Below are 24,806 nucleotides of genomic sequence, written 5' to 3' on the forward strand. Positions count from 1 at the left end.
GGGATAGTTTTTTCAGTGGAAGATATTCCAGAATCTTACCAAAACATGGAAAATTGCACTAAAGTGCTCCATTTGTTTAGCCCTAGTAAACCCGAGCCCCTCATCTGAAACATGAGCAGCTGCAAAGTTCTCAAACAGCCTCATCTACTACTGGCTTCTGCTGGATCAGTCAGCACCAAGCACTGCTCCAATTTTAGTGGACTCTGACTTTTTTTAATGTCAGCACCTTGATAATACGGCTTCATGAGCAAGTAGGCTTTCCAGTAGTGGACGGCGACTTACCTTGTAATTCCAGTTGAGTCAAAACTCTTGTTCTCTTGCATTTATCCTTTCTTGGGTAACTGAGGCTTATCAGGCCGAGTCTGTTTTTATCCCGATTCTTACAAACTGCAAGCTAAGATATAATTTGCTTAGAAATCTCTATTATGTGTTTCTCAGCCTCATTTTGGTAACTTTCTTAGGAATACTATCTGCTCTCATGTTCTGAAATGTAGGGGCAAGAGAGTGATTCATCAGAAACGTCAGTCCGAGGACCACGAATAAAACATGTTTGCAGGAGAGCAGCTGTTGCGCTGGGCCGCAAGCGAGCAGTGTTTCCTGATGACATGCCCACTCTGAGTGCCTTACCGTGGGAAGAGCGGGAGAAGATACTGTCTTCCATGGGGAATGATGGTGAGTTAGGATTTCTAGTTTTCATTCGTGGGTCCATACAAAGTCAGCTTCTGTTGACTGCTTAAAATGAGGACTTCAAGTGATTAACAAGGGAAAGTATGTTAAAGAGCTCTGGGCTCTCTGTTACAGTGACACTCAAACAGGGTTAATCCTTTAAGCTATTAGGAATGGTGTTAAATATGTGTCTTCTGCACCAAACCTGTGTTCTGCCCAAGGACATGTGTGCATATACACGTGTACACTTGTGCATCCATGCAATCACATACATTTGTGTGGCTCTGCACATGAACTTAGGCTTCATGAGCTAAATTAGACACTCCTGAAACTTTTTTGACATCAGAAAATTCACATTAGAAATGTTCTTTTGGTAGATAAGTCATCGATAGCTGGCTCAGAAGAGGCTGAACCCCTTGCTCCACCTATCAAGCCTGTTAAGCCGGTCACCAGAAACAAGGCACAGCAAGAACCTCCAGTGAAGAAGGGCCGGCGCTCCAGGCGCTGCGGGCAGTGTTCGGGCTGCCAGGTTCCAGAGGACTGTGGTGTCTGCACTAACTGTCTAGACAAACCCAAATTTGGTGGGCGCAATATAAAGAAGCAGTGCTGCAAGTAAGTGTGTCTGAGAAGCTGTTGAGCTAATCCCTGCTCTGAGTGGGATAAGTGTACCCACACTCTGGGCCAGGAATAGCAGATTTACCCTGTGTCATGGGCTTGGACTGAGCTTGACCTGGGCTGAGGCTTGATCAAAGGAAGGGACTGTAAACAGTTTGAGAGTCAGGACCACAGTTCAAGGTGCAGTAGTTATGAGCTCTTTCTCTGGAGTTCACTTCTAGTTTATTCTCCTCAGTTTGATGGAAGTGGCAGAGTATTGAGGATTCTTCAGTGTAAGTTCTGTGGCTTTTGTTAGGCAGTACAAGATTTTGCAAGGAAGGCAATATGCACATAAATATTTATCTCTTATTCTCCCAAATTGCATTTGTGGAGAGCTTATGTTTTCAAGCTGGTGTTTATTTAGCTTATATACACTTCATATGTCAAAGGTGTCTCTGGATATCATTAGGAAATACCACTCTTCCATGATTTCTTCTGTCATTTTTCATACATATCACTTAGACTGAACCTTTTTCTTTTTTAAATTGCTGCATTATTTTACCAGACTAGATAAACTGTCTGAAAAGGCAGCAGCTAAAGTGGCACCAGTAGATTGTTGTGGTATAAGAGCTACTTATAAAGCCTTGCTATGAGAATTGCTGTGTGAGAACACTCTGCAGACTGGAAGGAGTCTGAAACTCAGCAGCTTTGCCCAGGCTTTGAGCCATGAGCATGAGCCAGAGCCATGAGCCCTGCTACAAGAATGGAGGCAGAAACAAAGCCTGGCCCAGTCTACAGAAAACATTATATGCCAAGCATAAGACAGATTGGGAATAAAGTTAGCAAAAGGCTTGGTCACCTAATCCAGTCCCACTCCAAGAGTACTTGGTTTTGTCTGAACAAAAGTAACGTGTGTATTAATAATGTTATTTTCAGTTTTTGAGGCTGAGTGTTCACAGACTGCCCTCTTAATGCCTGCATCTTTGTTCTGATATCATGACATATTCTCTTTTTTTTTTTTTTAGAATGAGGAAATGTCAGAATCTACAGTGGATGCCTTCAAAAGCTTATCTCCAGAAGCAAGCTAAAGGTAGGCTAAAAGACTTGCCTTCAGTATAGGACAAGAGAGAAGTTTTCATAGGTTTTGCTCTGTGTGCTGTTGTTTTAGCTACACTAAGCTTATAAAGGTTATTCTGCTGGCAGCCAACCTACCTGCACTGTTGGTGGCAGGTGCAAGGGGCAGGAGAGATGTGAGTACTGACAGACATTGGACACGCCAGTGTCTCTCAGAACTGTACTAGTGCTGACTGGACTGGCTTGTTTCCTTCCTTTTCCTTCCTCACAAAGTCTGCTCTCAGCTCTGAATCTGTGTTACTGCAGGAGGGTGTTGCTTCTTGCTGTTGCAAATAGGGGCCCAAGGTGTGAGAGAACATGGATTGAAGTACAAGCCAAATTTATTTTCTGAGTACAGTTTTTTCTTTCGTATGACAGAATGACAAAGTTCTGAATCAAAGTGTGTGTATCCTTGTTTCAAAAGAGCAGCAAGTAATTGTAAGTCACACCATTTTGTTTGTGTTGCTTTATCTATGCTTTTTTTTCTTAGCTGCAAAAAAGAAAGAGAAGAAATCCAAGACAAATGAGAAAAAAGAAAGCCATTCTGGAAAAAACCAGTTGGACTCTGGACAGAAACAAACTCCTCAGGCTGTTGTACCAAGAGAAGACAATTCTGGGAAGAAGAGCAATGAGCCTGCCCGTAAGCCTGTTGAGGAAAAGCATGAGGATGGGAATTCCTCCGTTCCTGTGTCAGAGCCCAAACAGGTCCCTGCATCTGGTACCAGAAAGACTGGCAAGCAGATTTCCCAGCCAGTCCAACTCCCTCCTTCTCAGCCATCAAGCTCAGGACCTTTGAAAAAAGAAGCACCTAAACTTAGCACTTCTGAGCCCAAGAAAAAGCAGACTCCCCAGCCAGAAATAGGTAAATGGGACTATTTATCCTCGATATGTTTGAGTCATGTTAAGTAACAATATTGCTAAAAGCTGGTGCATTTTAAATCTGATGAATGCTTTATGGTGTGTTGAAATCTCATGAGATTATTTTGGAAATTTTGCTTAGAGCTGGCTTCCTTTTTATTGAGCCACAGTGTGTGTTAGGGCAGGGTGAAAGACGGCTATCCTGGTTGGGACTCTTGAGTCATATAGTTTTGTGGCAGTCTTGAAGTGTATTTGCAGTATTGTTAAGTCTGTCAACTTCCCATTCTGAATGTGAAACCAGAAGGATGTAATCTTTTACTACAGAAGTGTAGTCCACTATTGTATTTAGTGCAGAGCAGTGTGAACAGTCACCAGCCAGGCAGCTCTGGGATTTCTGTGGCTTTGCACCCACAATGCTCCAGATTGTGAGCAGAGCAAACTCTTCTTCTAGTGTTGCTTCAAAGAAACTGCTCATAGCTGGGGAGGCGCAGCCACAGAAGAGGGTGGAAAAGTTCTAGTCTAAACCTCATCGCACATTACCCAGCTGATATTTTTCCCTTTTCTTCTCTACAGGTGGCTGTTAGTTTCTTGAAATACTCATAATTTTTCCCCCCCTTCCTAGGCACAGAACAAAGCAAACAGAAAAAAATTGCTCCCCGTCCAACTTTCCCTGTGAAACAGAAACCAAAAGAAAAGGTGAATACTGTTTTTTATATAGTCAGTAAAATTTCAAGCACCTGGAACTTCTGTCTAGGAAGTAGAACCATATTGCTTAAGCCTCTGCAGATTTTTTTATTCAGTTCTTAACAGTGTTAGGTTTTCCCTCATGGCACTATATGGGTAGCAAAAACTGTGGCCTATGCCTAAGATTCAGTTCAGATGTTACTTTGATATCTAAGATTTGTGTGTTGGAGGGTTGGAGGCTAGCTTTTCCATAAAAAATGCAGCTACCTTTGTCAGAAATAGCTTGATCATGGAAAAAAAAAATTGTCTTATGTTGTCACTAAAGGACACAAAATGATTCACACGACCATTCTCAGTGTCAGAACAAAAACCCGTGACTTTATTCTCTGACTCCAGATTCTCGACAATGACCAGGGATTGGATAATTAAGTTACCAGCTTCCCAAGCACACTGGTCATGAGAAATGTCCATCAAAAGACATTTCTTAGAAGGAATGTGATAAACAACTTATGTTTACAGGACTTTCATGGGAAAGTAACTAAAACTATGAACATTATCAGAAGGCTTAATTTTCAGGGTGACATAATGTAAACCTGAGGGAGAAGTAAATAGATACTGTTTATACCTAGAGTTGCCCCACTGCATCCAAATGCCAGCCCATGCTTTGATGAAAGAACAATGGTAGAGTACATGGAATTAGGACTGTAATTGCATATGGAATGCTCTTAGGGAATGGTTTGTAGAATGGTCACTTCCCTGCAGCTTTGTAACACTCATTAATTTTGTGGTGTTTTGGGGGTTTGTCTGTGAATTATTTATAATATTGGATGGAACTGCTGGTTGAGTTCTAACATCCAGAGTTGGGATTAATGCAGGCTCCTTTGCTTGACCAGGAAAAGCCCCCTCCTCTAAGCAAGCCAGAGAGCAGCACACTGAACTTGCTCAGCACTCTGACTAACGGCAGCAGTTCCAAGCAAAAGCCACCTACAGATGGAGTCCACAGAATCCGGGTGGATTTCAAGGTAGAGGACAAAATGTTTTAAGTATTTGAATGTCCCCTGGCTCTAAACACTGGAACTAGAGTCCCCTGAAAGTGCTGGCAGTAACTGCTGAGTTTGTGTGTCTGGTACCTTTCAGAGGAAGCTGCAAAACAGGAGCCTCATGACAAGTCACTTGGTTGATTTTTAAAAGCTTGTTATGCCTTTTTTTTCTTATAATTAGAGTACTGGATGAAGAGACACTTAAAGCTTTAAAACCTTAACTGTCAATGTGTGAGGATGAGCAAGAATTTGAGGTTTATGAAGAATTATTCCATTAAGATGGAACTTTAAAACCTTACCACAACTTGAGCCAACAAGATTTGGGGAAAATGTTAGTAACTTGTAATTCACAACGTTTGGGGTATATCTGGGGTTTTAATGATAAATCATGTACATTTTTGAACAACAGTGTTGAAATAATAATAAAATATTTTCCTAATAATTTTTCAGTCCATCTATAAATGTTGATACTGGAGATCATAGTGAGATCTCATAAGTGTTTTATACAACTATGGAGCTTTAATAAAGTATAATTCTTTTGAAATTTCACTTCTAGTAATACTTGTGCAATTGTGAAAAGCCTTGTCCTGTTCCTTAGATTTGCTTTCCCTAGAAGGAAGGCTCTAGCATGCCATTGAGTGCTCTCAGCAGGAACAGCGCCGAGCTGTGACTCTCCCAGAATACACTGTAAAGTAGACTGAGGTAGATGTTGAAATTATTTCAGTTTGAGGCGTCTTAATCACAGGCCCAGAACTGAGCAGTGGCGTGAGCATTTTGTACTGATGTTGTATTGCCTTGTTCTGCATGGTGATGTGTCCTTTTGTACTTTCAGGAGGACTGTGAAGTGGAGAATGTTTGGGAGATGGGTGGGTTAGGCATCGTCACCTCGGTACCTATTACTCCCAGGGTGGTGTGTTTTCTCTGTGCCAGCAGTGGACATGTGGAGGTAAAGCATTGTGTTCTGCTGTTGATGACTTAATTACAGCACTGTATTGTTACAAAAACAAATAAATAAAAATTATATTCACCTTAATCCAGAAGAAATTAAAATAATACCTGTAAATCTGTCCTTGCTAGAATTTGTCCCAAGATGCTAAAGTGCAATGTATTTAAAATCAGTTTGGAAACTTCAACGGTACTTTTTTGGAGGTGTGTTGTGAGGAACTTTGAAAGCACCCATGTCTCTAAATTTTGGAACTCACATCTGATGTAAAGCAGGAGCTTTGCTCTCTTTAAACCTGAAATAAGAAAGACTGCCCAGTGGTGCTAAAGATTTTTTTAGGCAGCCTTGATTTTTCCAAGTGTGTCTGTACCTGCCAAGAGCTGCAGACTGTTACATGACTGGAAAGGTTCTGGCGCTGCCTCAAGAGCTGGATTGAGATGTCTTAAATGCATTTCCAGGTTTAGATAGGTGCCTTCTCAGCATCTTCAGACCAGCTGACCTGGATGCTATTGCTCTAGGAGGGCCTGGGTTCTGATGAGCGGACAGGGGAAAAGGGGGTTAAGTTCTGGATGTGGACATCAGTGCACTTGAGGTCCACAGGCCCTGTGGGGCATGGAGCCATCCCCTTCTTAGTCAGGGCCCCCCAGGGGACAAATGATTCCCATGTCCCCTGTGAACCTGCAGTGTGTGTGCTCTGAGGGTGATTGTTTTTCTCATACGACCATCCTTGTACAGGATACAGAGAAACTAAAAGAGTTTCTTCTTTGTAATGGCAAGGTGGGCTAACAGAGGGAGAGACTCTTTGCATGTCCCTACTTCATGCACCAAGTGTGTCTTCTGGTGCAGTTGGCTTGTAATACAGGGAGGAAGTGAGGGAGGGAGATCCTGAAGAGCCCTATAGGCCTTTATCAATGCTCAAAGCACTTAGATAACGTGTACCAGAATCCTGGTGGCTGTGAGGTATCCAGTTGGTATTTAGGTTACCTGAAATACAGAGTTTCCCTCCTAAAATCTTGTTCTATCAGTTGTAAAGCAGAATTCAAAATAGTTCAGAGCACAAGGGGGCTGGTTTGGGAACTTGGAGCAGTTTCTGCTTTGCTAAAACCTGCCTCTCCCCCCTTGCAGTTTGTATATTGCCAGGTCTGCTGTGAGCCCTTCCACAAGTTCTGCCTGGAGGAAAGTGAGCGACCCCAGGAAGACCAGCTGGAGAACTGGTGCTGCCGTCGCTGCAAGTTCTGCCACGTCTGTGGGAGACAGCACCAGGCCACCAAGGTACCCCAAAACCACTGGGAGACCCAGCAGCACCCCCACTGCTCCCAGGGTGCCTCTGGCTTCAGAGGCTGGCCAGCAAGCATGTGCCAGGAGCAGAGACTCTGTGTGCTGGGGAGGAGGCCTCTTGAGTTGCTCCATTGCAGCTTCTTTCTCATAACCTGAATGGGGGATCCAGTATAAAAATAAAGAAGTCCAGAATTTTGTATCCCTTTGCAGGGTGTCAGTACCAATGCTTTTCTCCCTTATTCCTGTAGCAATTGCTGGAGTGTAACAAGTGCCGAAACAGCTATCACCCGGAGTGCCTGGGCCCAAACTACCCAACAAAACCCACCAAGAAAAAGAAAGTTTGGGTGAGGGATATTAATTTCTTTCTTTGGGTAATTAATTGACGGTAATGCCATGGAGCAGAGCTCTGTAGGTGATTTGCTCTGATGCAGTTCCTCATCTCTTCAAGGCAGGGTGCCTATTGTGAAAGACAATACATTTGGAAATAGATAGTGAGATGGTTGTTTGATAAGATGTTCTGAGAAAGCAAAATTTTTAAAGATACTACCTCTTTTTTCAGTTATAGTAGGTCATAAGATCATAGTAAGTTTTTTGGTTGTAGTCCCATAACATGGAAGAAGGTCTTTAAAATAGAAGTGCTTACTTTGTTAACAAACCCATTGGTACTGGTATTGAGAGACAATTTGGATTAGTTTGCTAATTTGTGTCTTTAAAGCTTTTGTTCTAAACAAGTGCCTGTGGTGTATTTCTTACTAAGACTTTGTGTACATGTTTCGTTCTACAATGTACAGAGTTTAAAAAATATTAAAATAGGACTCTATATTTTAGATCAGAAGAAATGCCAAGCTGCATGTGTTTTATGTGAGGGAAAGGTGATATTTTCTTCAGTATAAATATGAAGGACAAAAAATGATACTGTGATTTGGTTTCGTGTTTTTTCTTGTTGCATTATCACCATCTTACCTTGAAGGAAGTGAGCTTGGTTCTTTTCAGTGAAAGTTTCAGCATTTAAAACTCCTTGTTCTGTTGGGTAACATCTCTGCACTCATGAAATAATAAAAATTATGAAATGTGTTGAAAGCACATGAATTCCTTTCATTAATTATTTTTCCAGATATGTACCAAATGTGTTCGCTGCAAGAGCTGTGGATCAACAACACCGGGCAAAGGGTGGGATGCACAGTGGTCTCATGACTTCTCCCTGTGTCATGATTGTGCCAAACTCTTTGCTAAAGGTATGTAAAGTTGTTATTCTTTACAGCAGGAGCTTCTTTAGCTGCTTGGGTTTGAATCAGCCAGTGTGAGTGGGCAGAAGGCTAGCGTGGCACCCAAGCTTGGCACAGTCCAGGCAGCAGTGCAGGCTGGTTGTGGTCGAGCCTGAAAGTGCACATAACAGTTAAATGTTAAAGCCAGGATCTCAGGTTGTGCAGTGGCTCACCAAAGTCACCACTGCTTTATTGTCAGAGTTTGGGGCTTTCAGCATGTAAAGACTCTGCCATATAAAGTAATTATTGCACACCTGTTGGCCCAGGGTTTCAAATAGCAGTTGAGGAAAAGACATTTTAAGATACTTCTGACTTAAAAGCAATTTAAAAGCAAAGTTTATATTCTATAGTAGTTATTCCTTTTGTTATTTGCTGTACATGATGCCTTTGAACCTCAGAGGGCATTCTGAGGAAGAATCTTAGGATAGAAAGTCTTGAATGTTCCATATAATTTCTTGCCTATGTGTCTTCCTCGTCCTTTCATTTTGCTCTTGCATGTAGTATTTTGTTAGTTTCACCACGCCCATAAAATGTCTGTCCAGCCATGGAATTCTAAAGTAGTTGGTGGTCTTCCAAAGGTATTTTTTGTAGCCTTGTTAACAGTAGAGACGACTGTGCTGGCAGTCTACCTGGGGGGGTGTTTGTAGCTGCTTTCTTAGCACACCAGTAAGTAACCACACAACCTTTAAAGGTGTGTTTGGCATCCAAACTTCCGATAAGATCCCCTTTTGTTTGCAGGAAATTTTTGTCCTCTCTGTGACAAATGTTATGATGATGACGACTATGAGAGCAAGATGATGCAGTGTGGGAAATGTGACCGCTGGGTCCACTCCAAATGTGAAAACCTTTCTGGTAAGGAAGTCCTTCATCCCCTTGAGAGCATGGGATGGTGATTAGACCAAAGCAATCAAGTCTTGGACCTTTCTACTAGAGTGTTACTTTAACATGCTCACTTGTGACCTACCTGAAAAATGCCTGTAGAGTGGCAGCAGATAAACCAGTGCTAATACTAATGACATCCTGAAAGCTTTCCTCAAAGGCTGTGTTCCTCAATTAGCTGCACAAGGTACAAGGGGCTTTTTTGTTAAATAAAAAGTGTCACGTAGGCAGTAAGTGCAGGGCAAGGATTTTTCCCTGTATCCTTCAGTAAAGCAGTTCAGATGGTTACCTTGTCTTCTTTTGTCTCCAGATGAAATGTATGAGATACTCTCCAACTTGCCCGAGAGCGTTGCATACACCTGCATTAACTGTACAGAGCAGCATCCTGCAGAATGGCGTCTGGCACTGGAAAAGGAGCTGCAGATTTCCTTGAAGCAGGTTTTAACAGCCCTGTTGAATTCCAGAACTACCAGCCACTTACTGCGGTATCGACAGGTAAGCTGTGCCCTGCTGGTGTTTCTCTGGCTTCAAGTGTACATGGCATTCAGTTGAGTTGTTGAGGTGTTGCTGTGCCTCATACTGCAGAAGTGTCTTCATCGCACTTGGAACAACATGCACTGTGATTTATTTATGTTTTTCTTTCTTTTGTTGATTCTTTGGACGCAGGGAAATGGGTATCTGTCATACAGCTTGTGAAGCTGAAAGAAAAATAGGGTGAAGTTCTTCAAGGAATGGGAGAATTTAGCTCTGTCATTATGAAGGTGCTCTTCTGACAGGAGAACAGGATCTTTGTCTTGAAATATGCACTCAGAAATAAGAGTTCTGAGCAATGAGTGTGATCCTTATGCCTGATGGCTCTGTCCTGCTGTGCACCTTAGAGGTCTCAGCAGAAAGCTGGTTAAGAGCTCTTCTTTGTTTCTCCTACATTTTGGACAGAAATTTGGAGCTTGGGTCTCCTTTCCTTCACATTATCGAGAATCCTTGGACCAGTAAATGAGCTTGGGAGTGTATCTTCAGGAGCAGCTGCATTTCAGTAGTTAACATCCCTCTGTCTCGTTGCTGATGTTCACAGGCAGCAAAACCACCTGATTTAAATCCTGAGACAGAAGAGAGTATCCCATCCAGAAGCTCTCCTGAGGGTCCCGATCCTCCTGTCCTAACAGAAGTCAGTAAACAGGAGGAACAGCAGCCTCTTGATCTGGAAGGAGTGAAAAGAAAAATGGATCAAGGAAGTTACACTTCTGTGGTATGTCAAGTTGTCATGTTCCACTCTGTTAATAGACACTGTGAAATGCTTTATTCCATATGGTCTTCATAACTGAGCAGCATAAGCCTTTTCTTTAGGAAGAGGGAAGCAGGTTATCATGCTGCTGAAAATAGTTCTGGCTGGTGCTGGTTAATATTGGTCCGGACACAAGTAATTGACACTTTTGTGAGGCTCTCTGTAGCCAGCAGTGGTACTTGGTTAGACCCCATTTGCTCTTAGTCAGACATTTATATAGATAAATGTTCAGGTTGTCCTGACCATGCAAATTCTGACTGAAGGTTGGCCAAATAGCCCTGCTGCAGTTAGTTACCTGGAAACTAAGGATTCATGGGTGGAGGGTTGATCTCTTCAGAGGTCATTTACAGAAAAGGCTAGTGTTGACCAAATCAGTTCTCTTTGCACAGAGCAGCCTTTTTCTCTTTTTTTCCTAGAGAATTCGTAATCTTGAGGAACACTGTATATTGCAAAGTGCTTGGCAAATGTTGTGGTGCCAGATTTTGACCAAATCCTTCTGAGATAGTTAGTCTTGCAGATTTAAGACCAGTCAGCAATCAGCTGAAGTGAATGGTTGTGGGTGTAGCAGCTCTGCCAGCCAGTTTGCAAATCTAGAGGGCTGCTTGCTTCTTCACAGCCAAATTCCTTTCTGCTTTTAAGTTGATGCTCTTGTTCAGTCTTACTGGATCTGAATGTTCACTTGATGCCCTAAAAAATTAGTGGGTGGTACAGCTGTGCAAAAGACAATTGTGTTAATGTGAAGCTTTGTGGATTTCTTACAGTTGGATTTTAGTGATGACGTCGTGAAGATAATTCAAGCAGCCATTAATGCTGATGGTGGGCAGCCAGAGATTAAGAAAGCAAACAGCATGGTCAAGTCCTTCTTTATTCGGGTGAGCTGGCCTACAGTTACTTTGAAATCTGCTTGGTATCCTACCACTGCTTATTGATGTTGGAGTCCAAAGGGCCACCACATTTAGCCCTGCTTGGGTCTTTCCAGGAATAAAATAGTACATTGTCAGAGTTGTTAATGTTAATGAAATGTTACTAGTTGTGCATTTACAGTACATGCTGTACGTTCAGACAGCTGAACGTCTTAGAATTTTTTGGTATGTTGTCTAACTTTTCTAATGGGGTGTTGTTTTCCTTTAGCAAATGGAGCGTGTTTTTCCATGGTTCAGTGTAAAAAAGTCCAGATTTTGGGAGCCAAATAAAGTAACAAGCAAGTAAGTAATTGTTCTGTATCCAGCTGCGACACCCTGCCGTTTGCCAGCTGGCTGAGCAAAACGTATTGAAAGAGCCTGTTTGCAGGGTTGGAATTTCTGGGGTTTTTTCCCTAAGAAGTTACACAGTAATCCCATTCCCATGTTTTGTACATGCTTCCTTGTTTTAAGCAGAGTAACCAGAATTCTTAATTAGAACTAGGTGTACTGTGTGTGGTGGCTTGTCAGTCCTCACTTTCTTTCCTTCTCCTTCTTCTCACACCCCCATTTGGGGTAGCCCTCCTGCATCTGTTACCCTTCGAAGAAGCGGACAGCCATATCACAAACCTTAAAATGTGACTGGTGGGGAACATGTTAGGGCTGTAGGTAATTAATGGAGTTGTTGCTTGGGGGGTGGATGTCAGGAAGGCAGACCCTGGTAGGCAGGGCACAAGGACCTCTGGTGCAGCCATGTGTGACACTGACTCTTTGCTTCATCTCAGCAGCGGTATGTTGCCGAATGCGGTGCTGCCCCCATCGCTCGACCATAATTATGCGCAGTGGCAGGAGCGTGAAGAGAACAACCGCACTGAACAGCCCCCTCTGATGAAGAAAATCATTCCAGCTCCAAAACTCAAAGGGCCTGGAGAGCCAGATTCACCAACTCCTCTACATCCTCCTACACCTCCCATCTCTGGTAAGAGAGCCAATGTCAGGATTGCCAATCCCAAACCCAAAAAATGCAGCTGTCTTTGAGGCCTCTGTGACCTGAACTCATTCAGAGGCAGTAACGTATGTGATGTTTCTGAGCCAGGCTTGGACCCAAGAATGCTTTTGCACCCATCTCTTTTCCCCAGAATTAAGGTTTTGCAGAGCCATGTGCTTTGCTTTCCAAGCTGGCTATTGAAAAGTCTTCTACTGTGTTCACTTACTGACAGTCTCTCCAGATGATTTTTTGCCACCCTGAATTTCAAGAATAAATATTATTCTCTCTTTTAACTCTAAGGCTCTGACAGAAGCAGAGAGGATAGTCCTGAACTGAACCCACCTCCGGATGTGGAAGACAACAGGCAGTGTGCATTGTGCCTGAAATACGGTGATGACAGTGCTAATGTGAGTATCTGCCCCATTTCCCTTTCTGTAGGAGCCCACTTAAGCAGTGCTGTGGATTTGGCACTGTGGATATGGGTTTCGTGCATTGTTGTGTTCTCTAGAACATCTGAAAAGACCATTTCCTTCCATTTTTAGGATGCTGGACGTCTTCTCTATATTGGCCAAAACGAATGGACACATGTGAACTGTGCTTTGTGGTCAGCAGAAGTGTTTGAAGATGATGATGGTTCTCTGAAAAATGTGCACATGGCTGTGATCCGGGGAAAGCAGCTGGTGGGTACAAGCAAAGAACATTTCGTTAAACTTAATGCTGATTTAGAATCACAAGGTGGGAGCCGAGGTAAAAGATGCCTTGTGTGCATTTGTTCTTCTCTCTCCTTTCCTTGCAGTATTTTTTAACACTAGGTATAGTAGAACTGACTAAAGGTATTTGGAAAGTTATTTTATCCTTGCTCAGTTCAGAAATATTGTGGAGACTAAGTGAAGCTTGCAAATGTGAGGATTGGATATGAAGCACAGGCAGAAAAGTCTGGGAAAGGCCTGGAAGAACCAGTCCACAAATGAAAAGTTGTTCCATGTGAGGGATTCTTCTTCCTTTCACCTCCTCCTCCATGTCTCTCACTTGTGTGTGTGAGTTACTGTAGTGAAATGGAGCAGCAATGAAGCATGAGATCAAGCATTACTCTGAACTTGTGTCTGCAAAAAAAACTCCAGCTGATAACAGCAATGGTTTTAGAAGAGATTAATTTTTTTTTTCTTTTTGCTCTTGCAGAGGTGTGAGTTCTGCCAGAAGTCAGGTGCCACAGTAGGCTGCTGCCTCACTTCCTGTACCAGTAACTATCATTTCATGTGCTCACGAGTCAAGAACTGTGTCTTTCTGGATGATAAGAAAGTTTATTGCCAGAGGCATCGTGACTTGATCAAAGGAGAGGTAAGATTCTTCTTTCACTCTCTGCCTCACTCTGTTAAGGTGGAGTTAGCCTGTAACTATGAGCACTTTTTAGAAGTTTATGTTCAACGTGTTTCTTGCTAACAAGGGCTGGACTGCATTGCTCTTATAAAGAAGTCAGTAATATAACTAGCCTGGGGAAGTTTGGCAAGTGGTGCTCTGTGCTAATTCAAAAACCAAAAGACCAAACTGAGGATCAAGTAGGACAAACTGCATAGCATACATGTGGTGGTTCCTTTAATTAACAAGTGGTTTTGTTGGTTCTTGGTCCAGGTGGTTCCTGAGAATGGGTTTGAAGTTCTTAGGAGAGTTTTTGTGGACTTCGAAGGGATCAGTTTGAGAAGAAAATTTCTTAGTGGCTTGGAACCAGAGAACATCCACATGATGATTGGTATGATCTAGTCTCTGGAAACTTGATCCACCTTTGGTGCTGGAATCTGGTTCACAGAACTGTTCCTTCTCTCCGCTCAGGTTCAATGACAATAGACTGCTTAGGAATTCTGAATGACCTCTCAGACTGTGAAGATAAGTTGTTTCCCATTGGCTATCAGTGAGTATAAGCTTTCATTTCTTGTTTCAAGATTTGATGTCTTTCAGTATATTTCATGTCAAACAAGCACTGAAGTAACATATGGGAAAATTGACTGTAGTTTTTCCTACACTGTTGAGGAATCTCAGATTAAGCTGGGTGTGCAGTGTGTTCTCCCAGGAGGGCTTTTGCCAATGTAGTTTTGAGAAATGGAAAATTTAAAACAAAACCAAGGTTTACTCAACTGTTGAGTAAATTGGTTTGTTTGAATTATCTTCCAGGTGCTCCAGGGTGTACTGGAGCACAACAGATGCCAGGAAGCGCTGTGTGTATACCTGCAAGATCATGGAGTGCCGACCTCCGGTCGTAGAACCTGACATCAACAGCACTGTAGAGCATGATGATAATCGAACAATTGCCCATAGCCCAGTTCCCCTTACAGGTAATCTTTTAAGGACTTTGTAAAAGTATATTCTCTGTATGGTTTTGCCATAGTGCATTTCCTAAACCAAATCTCTTAAATTTGGACAAGAATCCAATTCAGACTTCCATGTTACAGCACCTTAGGACTTTAAACTCCTGGATGTACTGCTAATTTTGAAAACCTGAGCCAAACAAACACTGCTGCAGGGATAGTTTATAGTCTACAACTCAGAGAATTTTCTAGTGATCTAAAACTTTGAACTGTGTTTGAAATGTTGGTTAGTCTGTAGTAAGGGGGCTGTTCAATACAATGTTGAACGGTTATATTGTGCTTCTGTATTTCCAAATTGCTTCCTTGTATCCAAGGGTAAAGCTGTGAAAGATTTTTAAAATATTTATAGTCATTGTCATTGTTAGCATAGGATCTCAAACTCTATAAATATATAGTGGAATTTCATGTGTAAGATGAGCAATTGCTACAAGTATTTGAAAACGTTCTTATAAGAAAGAATCAGACATTATCTCGTGTCAGATCTTTGACTTTGTGTTTATTTAACGAATACCCTGATTCTCCAAGTGGAATGTGATAGAAGTATATACTTGATCAGGTTGTAGCTTTCAGGGCTCAGTGATGACTTATACTGTTGTTTTTTCTCTTTTATACGACAACAGAAATTCTACCAAAAGACACCCGAAATACACCTGAAATTGTAAACCCACCATCACCAGATCGTCCCTTGCATTCTCAGACCTCTAGTTCGTGTTACTATCCAGTGGTCTCCAAGGGTCCCAGGATCAGGGCACCAAGTTACCCATCCGCACAGAGGTCTCCTGGCTCAAGGCCATTACCCTCCGCAGGTATTTCTAGTACTATTGATTTTGATTAAGCTTTATTTTGGAAATATTTTTGGTTTAGTTCCTGTCTTTCTTGGCTTCTTTCAGAATGTGTTTAGTTACTATTTCTAGAGAAAGTAGTGAAATGGCAATAGGTTGAGGAGAGGAAAGTTCTAACAATACACAGTAGAGATGGCCTGCAGGGAAATGAACAACTAAAACAAGCAGTCCCTTGGGACAAGGAAGAGGCAGGATTTGTGCCATATAGTAGTTGTGAGCCAAAAGCACTGTGATATCAGTTAGGGACTTAATATCTCAGTATTTTTTCCAGAGAGACTCAAAAATCTGGTATTGTAATTCAGCAGTTATTTCTGACTAATGTTTTCTTTGAAACTGATGGTGAAAATTCACATCTAAAGTTGAGGTACCAAACCCTGAGATACAAACTTGCTGAATCCTGGGTGATGGTATCAGGTTTTTAACACCTATCTAAAGTATCAATACCATGTGTTGGTGTTGTTTAGCTGAAAGGTTTTGCTGGGTTTTAATTTCTTGTGTTTTGTGTGAAGGAATTGGATGTGCATTCACTGTGAAGGTTTAAGATCACCTGACAGTATTTCATGCTTTTGTTTCTCAGGAAGTCCTACCCCAGTGACCCATGAAATAGTGACAGTAGGAGATCCTTTGCTATCCTCAGGACTTAAGAGCATTGGTTCTCGGAGACACAGCACCTCTTCTTTGTCACAGCAACAATCAAAACTCCGGATGATTTCCCCTACACGAGCTGGGAACACTTACTCGAGGCACAATGTGTCTTCAGTTTCCAGCATGGGAGCCTCTTCAGAACATGAACCAACTGTCAAAAGTACTGACCGCTTTGTGGGGTCAGTGAGCACAGCTCCTCCAAGTGCTCCACTTCAAAGTTGCTCTGCCAGTTCAGGCTCACAGAAAACAGTGGCTGCAACTGGAAATAAAACTTACCAGCTGGATGCATCTCAGTCTACAGAAGGGAAACATTCCAGCAGTTCAGATTTAATAGCCAAAGGTGCACCTTCTAAGGGAGAGAAAATGAAAACCTCAAAGGACCCAGATTATTCGTCTCATACTTTTGTTTCTGGAGGAAATTCCAAAGTGTCCACTCAGCCAACCAGTTCATCAGGCACAGAAATGAGTAAAATAGGAACCTTTCAAGAGTGTTCAGGATCATTTTCTTCCAAAGAAGCAATACCCTTTCCACCTTTGCATCAGAGAGGCCCAAGGAAAGACAGAGATCAGCACATAGAACCTTTACAGCCAGAGAAAACAACTGTGGTTGATGAGATGGATGCAAAAACCTTGAAGGCTGCTGGAGTAAACAACAGATCTCCTGCAGCAAGTGAGCAGGTAGTTGCTGCCCCCAGAGATAAACGTCAGAAAGGCAAAAAGTTAATGAAAGACAGTTTTAAAGAGAAGCATTCCCTGAAATCTCTTACAGAGACAAGTCAAGCAGTAGGCAGTGATGAACTGAAACCAGACTTCGGCAATCAGGGTTTGGCAACTGAACAAATTACCCAGAGGTTATGTAATAATATTCCTGCTGAAAAAGCTGGTGAGAAGTCTCCATCTGCACAAGGGCCATCCAGAGGGTCTGCAGTGCAGGTTGAAGCAGCCCCTAAGGAATCACAGGCACCCAGGAAACGAACTGTTAAAGTCACTTTGACTCCTCTCAAGATGGAAAGCGAAAACCAGTCTAAAAATGCACAACAGGAAAGTGATGCTGAAACTCAGTCTGCAGGGGCAGACCTGGCTGCTTTGGCAGAGCCCTCCTCAGCTTCAGAAGGCCCAGAAGAGAACCCTGCAATTCAGGGAAGTCCAAATGAAGCACCAACACAGGAATCTCAAAATAACACATATGAAAATTTGGCCATTCAGGATAACAGCTTGATGCTTCAGGATGGCGCTAAAGCTCAAGAAGAAGGCTCATACAAGCGGAGGTATCCAAGGAGAAGTGCTCGGGCCAGATCCAATATGTTCTTTGGACTGACTCCTCTGTATGGTGTGAGGTCCTATGGAGAGGAAGACATTCCCTTCTACAGTAACTCAGCTGGCAAGAAGCGAGGGAAGCGGTCTGCAGAAGGACAAGTGGATGGAGCAGATGACTTGAGCACATCAGATGAAGACGACTTGTACTACTACAATTTCACAAGGACGGTGGTTTCCTCAAACACGGAGGAGAGGCTCACGTCCCATAGCTTGTTCAGGGAGGAGGAGCAGCAGTGTGATCTTCCAAAAATCTCACAGCTAGACGGTGTGGATGATGGAACTGAAAGTGATACAAGTGTCACAGCAACAACCAGAAAAGTCAGCCAGGTAACTAAAAGGAGTGGCAAAGAGAATGGGACAGAGAACTTAAAGCTGGATAGAGCTGAAGAAGCTGGTGAGAAAGTGCAAGTCACCAAGAGCGCCACCATCCACAAAACTGACCCCAAGATTGATAACTGCCACCCTGTGAGCAGGGTTAAAGCTCAGGGTCAGGACTCTCTGGAAGTGCAGCTGAGCTCGTTGGAAACAGGCCGCAGGGCTCATGCAAGTACACCTGCCGACAAGAACCTGCTGGACACTTTCAACACAGAACTTCTGAAATCCGACTCGGACAATAACAACAGTGATGACTGTGGGAACATACTCCCTTCAGACATCATGGACTTCGTGCTGAAGAACACACCGTCTATGCAGGCCTTGGGAGAAAGTCCGGAGTCCTCATCATCTGAACTCCTGACCCTGGGAGAAGGTTTAGGTCTTGACAGCAACCGTGGAAAGGATATGGGTTTGTTTGAGGTGTTCTCTCAGCAGCTGCCCACCACTGAACCAGTGGACAGCAGTGTCTCTTCCTCCATATCAGCAGAAGAGCAGTTTGAATTGCCACTGGAGCTTCCTTCCGATCTCTCTGTTCTGACCACTCGCAGCCCTACAGTGCCCAGCCAAAATCACAACAGGCTTGCTGTCATTTCGGAGTCTTCACTTTCCTCCTCAGGAGAGAGGTCAATGCTTGCCTTGCCTTCCACAGAGTCTGGGGAGAAGAGAGTGACAGTCACAGAAAAATCTGCCTCTGGGGAAGGTGATGCGGCTCTCCTGAGTCCAGGAGTAGACCCAAGCCCCGAAGGACACATGACTCCTGATCACTTCATCCAGGGTCACATAGATGCAGAGCATATAGCCAGCCCAGCCTGTGGCCCTGTCGAGCAAGGGCATGGCAGCAACCAAGATTTAACAAGAAACAGCGGGACTCCAGGTATCCAGGTGCCGGTATCACCTACTGTTCCCCTCCAGGGCCAGAAGTATGTGCCAAACTCCACTGACAGTCCTGGCCCCTCTCAAATCTCCAATGCTGCAGTGCAGACAACACCACCCCACCTCAAGCCAGCTGCAGAAAAACTTCTGGTAGTTAACCAAAACATGCAGCCCCTGTACGTCCTCCAAACTCTTCCCAATGGTGTCACCCAAAAGATACAGTTAACGCCTTCTGTTAGTTCTGCACAGAGTGTGATGGAAACCAACACTTCAGTGTTGGGGCCCATGGGGAGCGGGCTCACGCTGACCACAGGGTTGAATCCGAGCTTGCCTCCATCGCAGTCGTTATTCCCTCCCACGAGCAAGGGTCTACTGCCCATGTCGCATCACCAGCATATACATCCCTTCTCCACACCTGCTCAGACAGGCTTCCCACCAAACATCAGCAGTCCTTCACCAGGTCTTCTAATCGGGGTGCAGCCACCCACTGATCCTCAGCTCTTAGTGTCTGAAGCTAGTCAGAGGACAGACCTAGGTACTGCTGCTTCTACACCAGCTGCTGCCCTGGGCAAGAAACGGCCCATATCTCGTCTGCAGTCACGGAAGAACAAGAAGCTGGCTCCTTCTGGAACCCCTTCTGCTATAGCTCCTTCTGATATGGTCTCCAACATGACCTTAATTAATTTTGCTCCTTCCCAGATTTCTAACCACCCATTGGATTTGGGAACCATTGCAAATTCAACATCCCATAGAACCGTTCCTAATATTATCAAAAGATCAAAGTCTGGGGTCATGTATTTTGAGCAAGCATCTTTGCTCCCGCAAGGTGGGACCACTACTGCAGTCAGCACATCTCCCAGCATTATTGGTGCAGATGCCAGTCACCTCCCAGCAGGGCCTGTATCAGGCCTAACATCGAGTTCCTCGGTGCTGAACGTCGTATCCATGCAGGCCACAGCAGCCCCTAGCACTGGTGGGTCAGTTCCTGGTCACGTTTTGGGACAAAGTTCTGTAACGTTAACAAGCCCTGGATTATTGGGGGACCTTGGTTCGATAAGCAACCTCCTGATCAAAGCTAGTCAGCACAGCCTTGGTCTTCAGGAGCAGCACATGACTTTACCACCAAGTTCTGGGATGTTTTCTCAACTGGGAGCATCTCAGACTCCGTCTACGGCAGCCATGACAGCTGCCTCGAGCATATGTGTTCTACCCTCAGCACAGACAATGGGCATGACAGTCGCTCCATCGTCTGCTGACCCAGAAGGCTCGTACCAGCTTCAGCACATGACACAGCTTTTAGCCAACAAACCCGGGGTTGCATCCTCCCAGCTGGACCTTAGCACAGTTTCGGCAACGACACAGTTGTCAAGCTTTCCACAGCTGGTCGATGTTCCAAACAATACCGGACTCGAACAGAGCAAGGCTTCCTCGTCAGTGATGCATGCCAGTTCAGCATCTCCAGGAGGCTCCCCGTCACCTGGTCAGCAGTCTGCAAGTAGCTCTGTGCTGGGTGCCACGAAAATGAAGCCAAAAGTCAAACGCATCCAGCCACTGTTAGACAAAGGGAATGGAAAGAAGCACAAAACTTCTCACGCATGGGCTGGTTCTTCTGAAGCTCACGTTCCCGAAAAAGGGACTGTTGCTGTACCCCAGGTCTTGGCTACAGGGTAAGAGGAGAGTTTGGTTTTGCTCATCCTTGAGGTTTTGTAACAGTATGAGAGAAGCTTGCACTAGTTTCTCCAGCAAATTGTTCAAGTCAAGGCAAATTGCGAAGTGCAACTTTTGATTGATATGGTACTAGAGGCATGATCTGATTCTCTGCAGCTTAGGAGCTGTTGTTGCTGCTTGTGTAGTTCTGCAGAACTGCCAAATCAATCGTGGCAACTCCCAGTGGATCCATTCCTGCCTTCCAGTCTCATTTATGGCACATGTAAGTTGGCAGACATTTTGAATGTTCCCAAATCTTTTTCTTCCAGGACTCCTGCTGTGAAGGCAGATGCACAGGATGCAACCAGTGTTGATCAGCCATTGCAAAATCCACATGGGCAGTCTGCAGGGTAAGGGATGAACTGACCTTTCTATATGATTCTGCTTGCTTGAGCTGAACTGCATTTGTGTGGAGAATGGAGGAAGTCTGGCATTCCTAGTTAAAATGCCTGTGGAGCTTTCAGTAGGGAATGTACAATCACATTTAGATGCAATATGGAACCATTTTGCATTAAGCTGAGTGTAGTTCTGAGAGGCTCAGTGCCTGCTGAGGAGATGCTCATTCAGCAGTGTCTGATTGTGTGTTGGCCTACACCTTATTCCTGAGTGGGGCTGACACGGAAAGTGGGCCACAGGCTGTGTGAAATTAGGCTGCTGCCCACAGACTGTTAGAGGCTGCAAACAAAAATGCTACTGAGTAGAATATTTTTGTTTGTTCATTTCCAACTGAATTGATGTTAGAACATTTGATCTGGAAAAAGGGCCTTGTATCTAAGACTGCTGCTCAGGGTTGGTGAGGAAATGAGGCAGGTTGTTAGCTATTTTTCTCCATGGTTTTCTCCATGTTCTCCTCCTTCCCTCCCAAGGCAACTGGCTGTGGTCCCAGAACCTCAATCAACGCAGAACTCAATAAATGAGCAAGAAAATGCAGGTATGTTACTTCTTAAAAAATACCTAGTCTCAGAATTCTCCAGGACTGGGAAAGTGATATTTGAAGATTTGATTTTTATGTTTGTCATTCTGTCAGGAAAAGGGTCAGAGCTATTAGCTTGTGTTATCCTTGCTATAAGGGAAGGAGAGGTTTGTTTGCTATTTGTAGGTCTTGGACAAATAGTTTTGTCTCTGTTTTTAGTTTGTGAAAATTTCTGCACTTGAGATTTCACACTCTTACTGCAACACTCTCCAGAATTTTTTTCTTGGCTGGATTTGCTGGTGAAAAGGCAAGTCAGTAAGTTATTTTCAATTGTGGAACACCAGGTGTAAAAATAATTGTTCTTTCCAATTCCCATCTTTTCTAGGCTCAAAAGCTCTCGAGGAAGAAGAGAGCACTTTCAGCTCCCCTCTTATGTTTTGGCTTCAGCAAGAACAGAAGAGGAAAGAGTGTCTTGGTGAGAAGAAACCGAAAAAAGGTTTGGTTTTTGAGATCTCTAGTGATGATGGCTTTCAGATCTGCGCAGAAAGCATTGAAGGTAAGAACTGCACAGTGTTGGTTGTGCTGGTTTTAGCTGTCCTTACTAGAAGTAAAATTATTACTTCTGAGGACCTCTTACTTGCTTTATTTATAGATGTAAAAAAAAAGAAAGCGAAATCTCTTGGTTTACAGCCCTAGAACAATCCTAGTTCCTGATAATGTCTGTATTCTATAATTTTGCTTTTTATTTTGCAACATAATAGATTCTGTAACCCATAATATATATATATATATCACTGACACTTTTTTTTATCAGTTGACCAATGGTATTGAACCCTAGTTTGTCAAGAAACAGTCTGTGTGGATCACCCAGAGTAGTATTGGGTGTCCAGACTTTCCCTCCAGACCTATTGCTGAACACCCTGCCTTATGCCAATGTGAATTTTTAAGAGGATGAAAGCAATTGGATCCAATAATCTTAATTTATGGCCTATGGAAAGTTGGAAACTTCATATTCTCCAATTAGTTTATTTCAATATGAGTATGCCAGCACTTGGGTACCCTGTCACCATTTGTCACCTGTGTGTGTGCTGCAGATGCCTGGAAGTCGCTGACTGACAAGGTGCAAGAGGCCCGTTCGAATGCCCGCCTGAAGCAGCTGTCCTTTGCAGGTAACAGCCTGTGCTGAGCACGGGAGAGCAAACAGATCTTTCATGAGGGTCTTAGAGTCTTAATAGTTCCAGTTAACCTGCTGCTGGCTTTATGGAGGGTAATTTCTTCCCAGTGGAAGGATTAGAAGCTCTCACATAGAATGCAGTAGCTAATACAGTGCTGCTGTGACAGCTGTGTGGTGTCCCAGCTCTTTGTGACAAGCTCCTGTATCTTCCCGCTCTAAGTGCACTCGTAATTAGTGTTTGTTGTGCTCTATTTCTTGTTCCAGGTGTGAATGGTCTGAGGATGTTGGGGATTATCCATGATACTGTTGTGTTCCTGATAGAGCAACTGTACGGAGCGAAGCACTGCCACAATTACAAGTTCAGATTTCACAAGCCAGAGGAGGCCAATGAACCTCCTTTAAACCCACATGGCTCTGCTCGGGCTGAAGTCCACCTGAGGCAAGTGTGAGCCTTGTCAGCATTGGGGTTAATGGCCCTTTGGCTCCAGAACTAATGCTGTGGCAGGGCAGGAGCAACAAATCTCTGCAGCATTGAAGTTCCATGAAGTGTTAACAACTGGCACATGAAAATCAACTCTTCAGCATCTTCAAATTCTGCACATTTTCCTGTGCCACTTTGTGGCCCTTTCCTTGGTTTACCAAAGCTTTCCTGGCTGAGGCTGTTACTGGAGGTTCTCAGAACCTGCTGTGTCTACCCCAGTGCACAGGGCTTTAAGAGAGGGCAGAGAAGGGGAGGTGTGAGGCAGTAAACATGTCAGACTGTTGTGGCCACCATGTTTATTTTAAGTCAGTAAAACAAACTCCCTTTGGTCTCTTTAAATTGCAGGAAATCTGCATTTGATATGTTTAATTTCTTGGCGTCTAAACACCGACAGCCACCAGAATACAACCCAAATGATGAGGAAGAGGAAGAAGTGCAGCTGAAATCAGCCCGGTATGCAGCAGAGCTTAAAGGTTCCAAGGGGAAAACAGTGTCAGGGTGTTAAAATTAGCAGATTTAGCTTAATTAAGGGTTGTGTGCTTTGAGGGGTATTTAAACATTGAAAGCTGCTAAGCACTGCCAGACTAGAGGTGACTTCTGCAAAAACAAGAGAAATGACAGCTGAAGGTAACCACCAGCCTGGTCTGCCTTCAAATGCTTCTTTTCCTTGCTAATGTAAAACAATCTGATGGGAATTTGAAGAGGAAAGGGACGAAATGATCTTTTACATCTATATATATTAAAACACTGCATTCATTTTGATTGTGTTCTCTGTAGGCTGCAGTATCACAATCTATAAATCTCTCTATCTTGGAAAGTGCCCCAGATTATCTGGCACAGATAACATGGCACAGAGTCTCAAATACAGGTCATCACTTAGCAGTGCCCCTTTGTTCTAGGAGGGCCACCAGTATGGATCTGCCAATGCCCATGCGCTTCCGGCACTTGAAGAAGACCTCCAAGGAGGCAGTTGGTGTCTACAGGTATGGTTTTGCTCTCGTACCATTGCCCATAGGAGAGGGGAGGCTGGAAACTGGAAACCTCCTGTGAAGCCAGACTGCAAAATTGAGGGGAAAAGCAGGCCTGGGGATTTTCCCCTCTTCCTTCTCCCTGCCCAAGTTATGTATTTGAAAAGTAATCCTCAGCACAGAGCACTTGCTCCTTGCTGGCTTTGCTTTGGCAACAGCTCAGATGTGGGCAGAGTGACCTGGTGGTGTTCTTGTTAGTGTTCCCTTAGAGAATGCTTAACAGTACCACTGTGGTCCTTGTCACAAACAGCCTGTCTTCTGCAGCCTTTGCAATCTGATGTTCCTGAACTTTGCTTGTCTTGTTTGAAATAATTCTCTTTTCTTGTTGCATTTTAGGTCTCCTATCCATGGCCGGGGTCTGTTCTGCAAAAGGAACATCGATGCAGGTGAGATGGTGATCGAATATTCAGGCAATGTCATTCGCTCCATCCTCACTGACAAACGAGAGAAATACTACGACAGTAAGGTGAGTTTTGCGTTTTTGTGGCTGTTCTTAAAGAGTTTGGGAGAGCTAGAAAGTGGCTGTGAAGGTAGGACAGGTCTATATGAAAATTCTGTTGGAAACATCTCAAATTGTATTTACTGACTTCTTGGGTTATTTT

General features: G+C 43.7%; 1 protein-coding gene across 2 annotated transcripts in view; it reads left to right on the top strand.

Moving 5' to 3' along the window:
• Window positions 1–24,806, top strand: part of KMT2A (lysine methyltransferase 2A) — a 40,016-nt gene that overhangs the window by 10,577 nt on the left and 4,633 nt on the right. The window contains exons 4-35 of one of the 2 annotated variants that reach the window (XM_058857271.1): window positions 495–672; window positions 1,044–1,278; window positions 2,286–2,350; window positions 2,864–3,235; window positions 3,854–3,927; window positions 4,809–4,937; window positions 5,788–5,901; window positions 7,024–7,170; window positions 7,425–7,520; window positions 8,291–8,411; window positions 9,180–9,293; window positions 9,631–9,815; window positions 10,393–10,566; window positions 11,364–11,474; window positions 11,734–11,807; window positions 12,287–12,480; window positions 12,790–12,896; window positions 13,032–13,169; window positions 13,669–13,827; window positions 14,119–14,236; window positions 14,317–14,395; window positions 14,656–14,816; window positions 15,470–15,655; window positions 16,269–20,568; window positions 20,878–20,958; window positions 21,475–21,539; window positions 21,907–22,077; window positions 22,616–22,690; window positions 22,960–23,134; window positions 23,522–23,629; window positions 24,076–24,159; window positions 24,541–24,670. In XM_058857271.1, coding sequence (XP_058713254.1) covers window positions 495–672; window positions 1,044–1,278; window positions 2,286–2,350; window positions 2,864–3,235; window positions 3,854–3,927; window positions 4,809–4,937; window positions 5,788–5,901; window positions 7,024–7,170; window positions 7,425–7,520; window positions 8,291–8,411; window positions 9,180–9,293; window positions 9,631–9,815; window positions 10,393–10,566; window positions 11,364–11,474; window positions 11,734–11,807; window positions 12,287–12,480; window positions 12,790–12,896; window positions 13,032–13,169; window positions 13,669–13,827; window positions 14,119–14,236; window positions 14,317–14,395; window positions 14,656–14,816; window positions 15,470–15,655; window positions 16,269–20,568; window positions 20,878–20,958; window positions 21,475–21,539; window positions 21,907–22,077; window positions 22,616–22,690; window positions 22,960–23,134; window positions 23,522–23,629; window positions 24,076–24,159; window positions 24,541–24,670 — 8,520 coding nt within the window. The remainder of the gene's footprint in view (window positions 1–494; window positions 673–1,043; window positions 1,279–2,285; window positions 2,351–2,863; window positions 3,236–3,853; window positions 3,928–4,808; window positions 4,938–5,787; window positions 5,902–7,023; window positions 7,171–7,424; window positions 7,521–8,290; window positions 8,412–9,179; window positions 9,294–9,630; window positions 9,816–10,392; window positions 10,567–11,363; window positions 11,475–11,733; window positions 11,808–12,286; window positions 12,481–12,789; window positions 12,897–13,031; window positions 13,170–13,668; window positions 13,828–14,118; window positions 14,237–14,316; window positions 14,396–14,655; window positions 14,817–15,469; window positions 15,656–16,268; window positions 20,569–20,877; window positions 20,959–21,474; window positions 21,540–21,906; window positions 22,078–22,615; window positions 22,691–22,959; window positions 23,135–23,521; window positions 23,630–24,075; window positions 24,160–24,540; window positions 24,671–24,806) is intronic. The other variant, XM_058857272.1, reaches the window with a different exon arrangement.

This window comes from Poecile atricapillus, chromosome 25 (genome assembly GCF_030490865.1).
Source record: "Poecile atricapillus isolate bPoeAtr1 chromosome 25, bPoeAtr1.hap1, whole genome shotgun sequence".
In the NCBI taxonomy this organism is placed as follows: Eukaryota; Metazoa; Chordata; class Aves; order Passeriformes; family Paridae; genus Poecile; species Poecile atricapillus.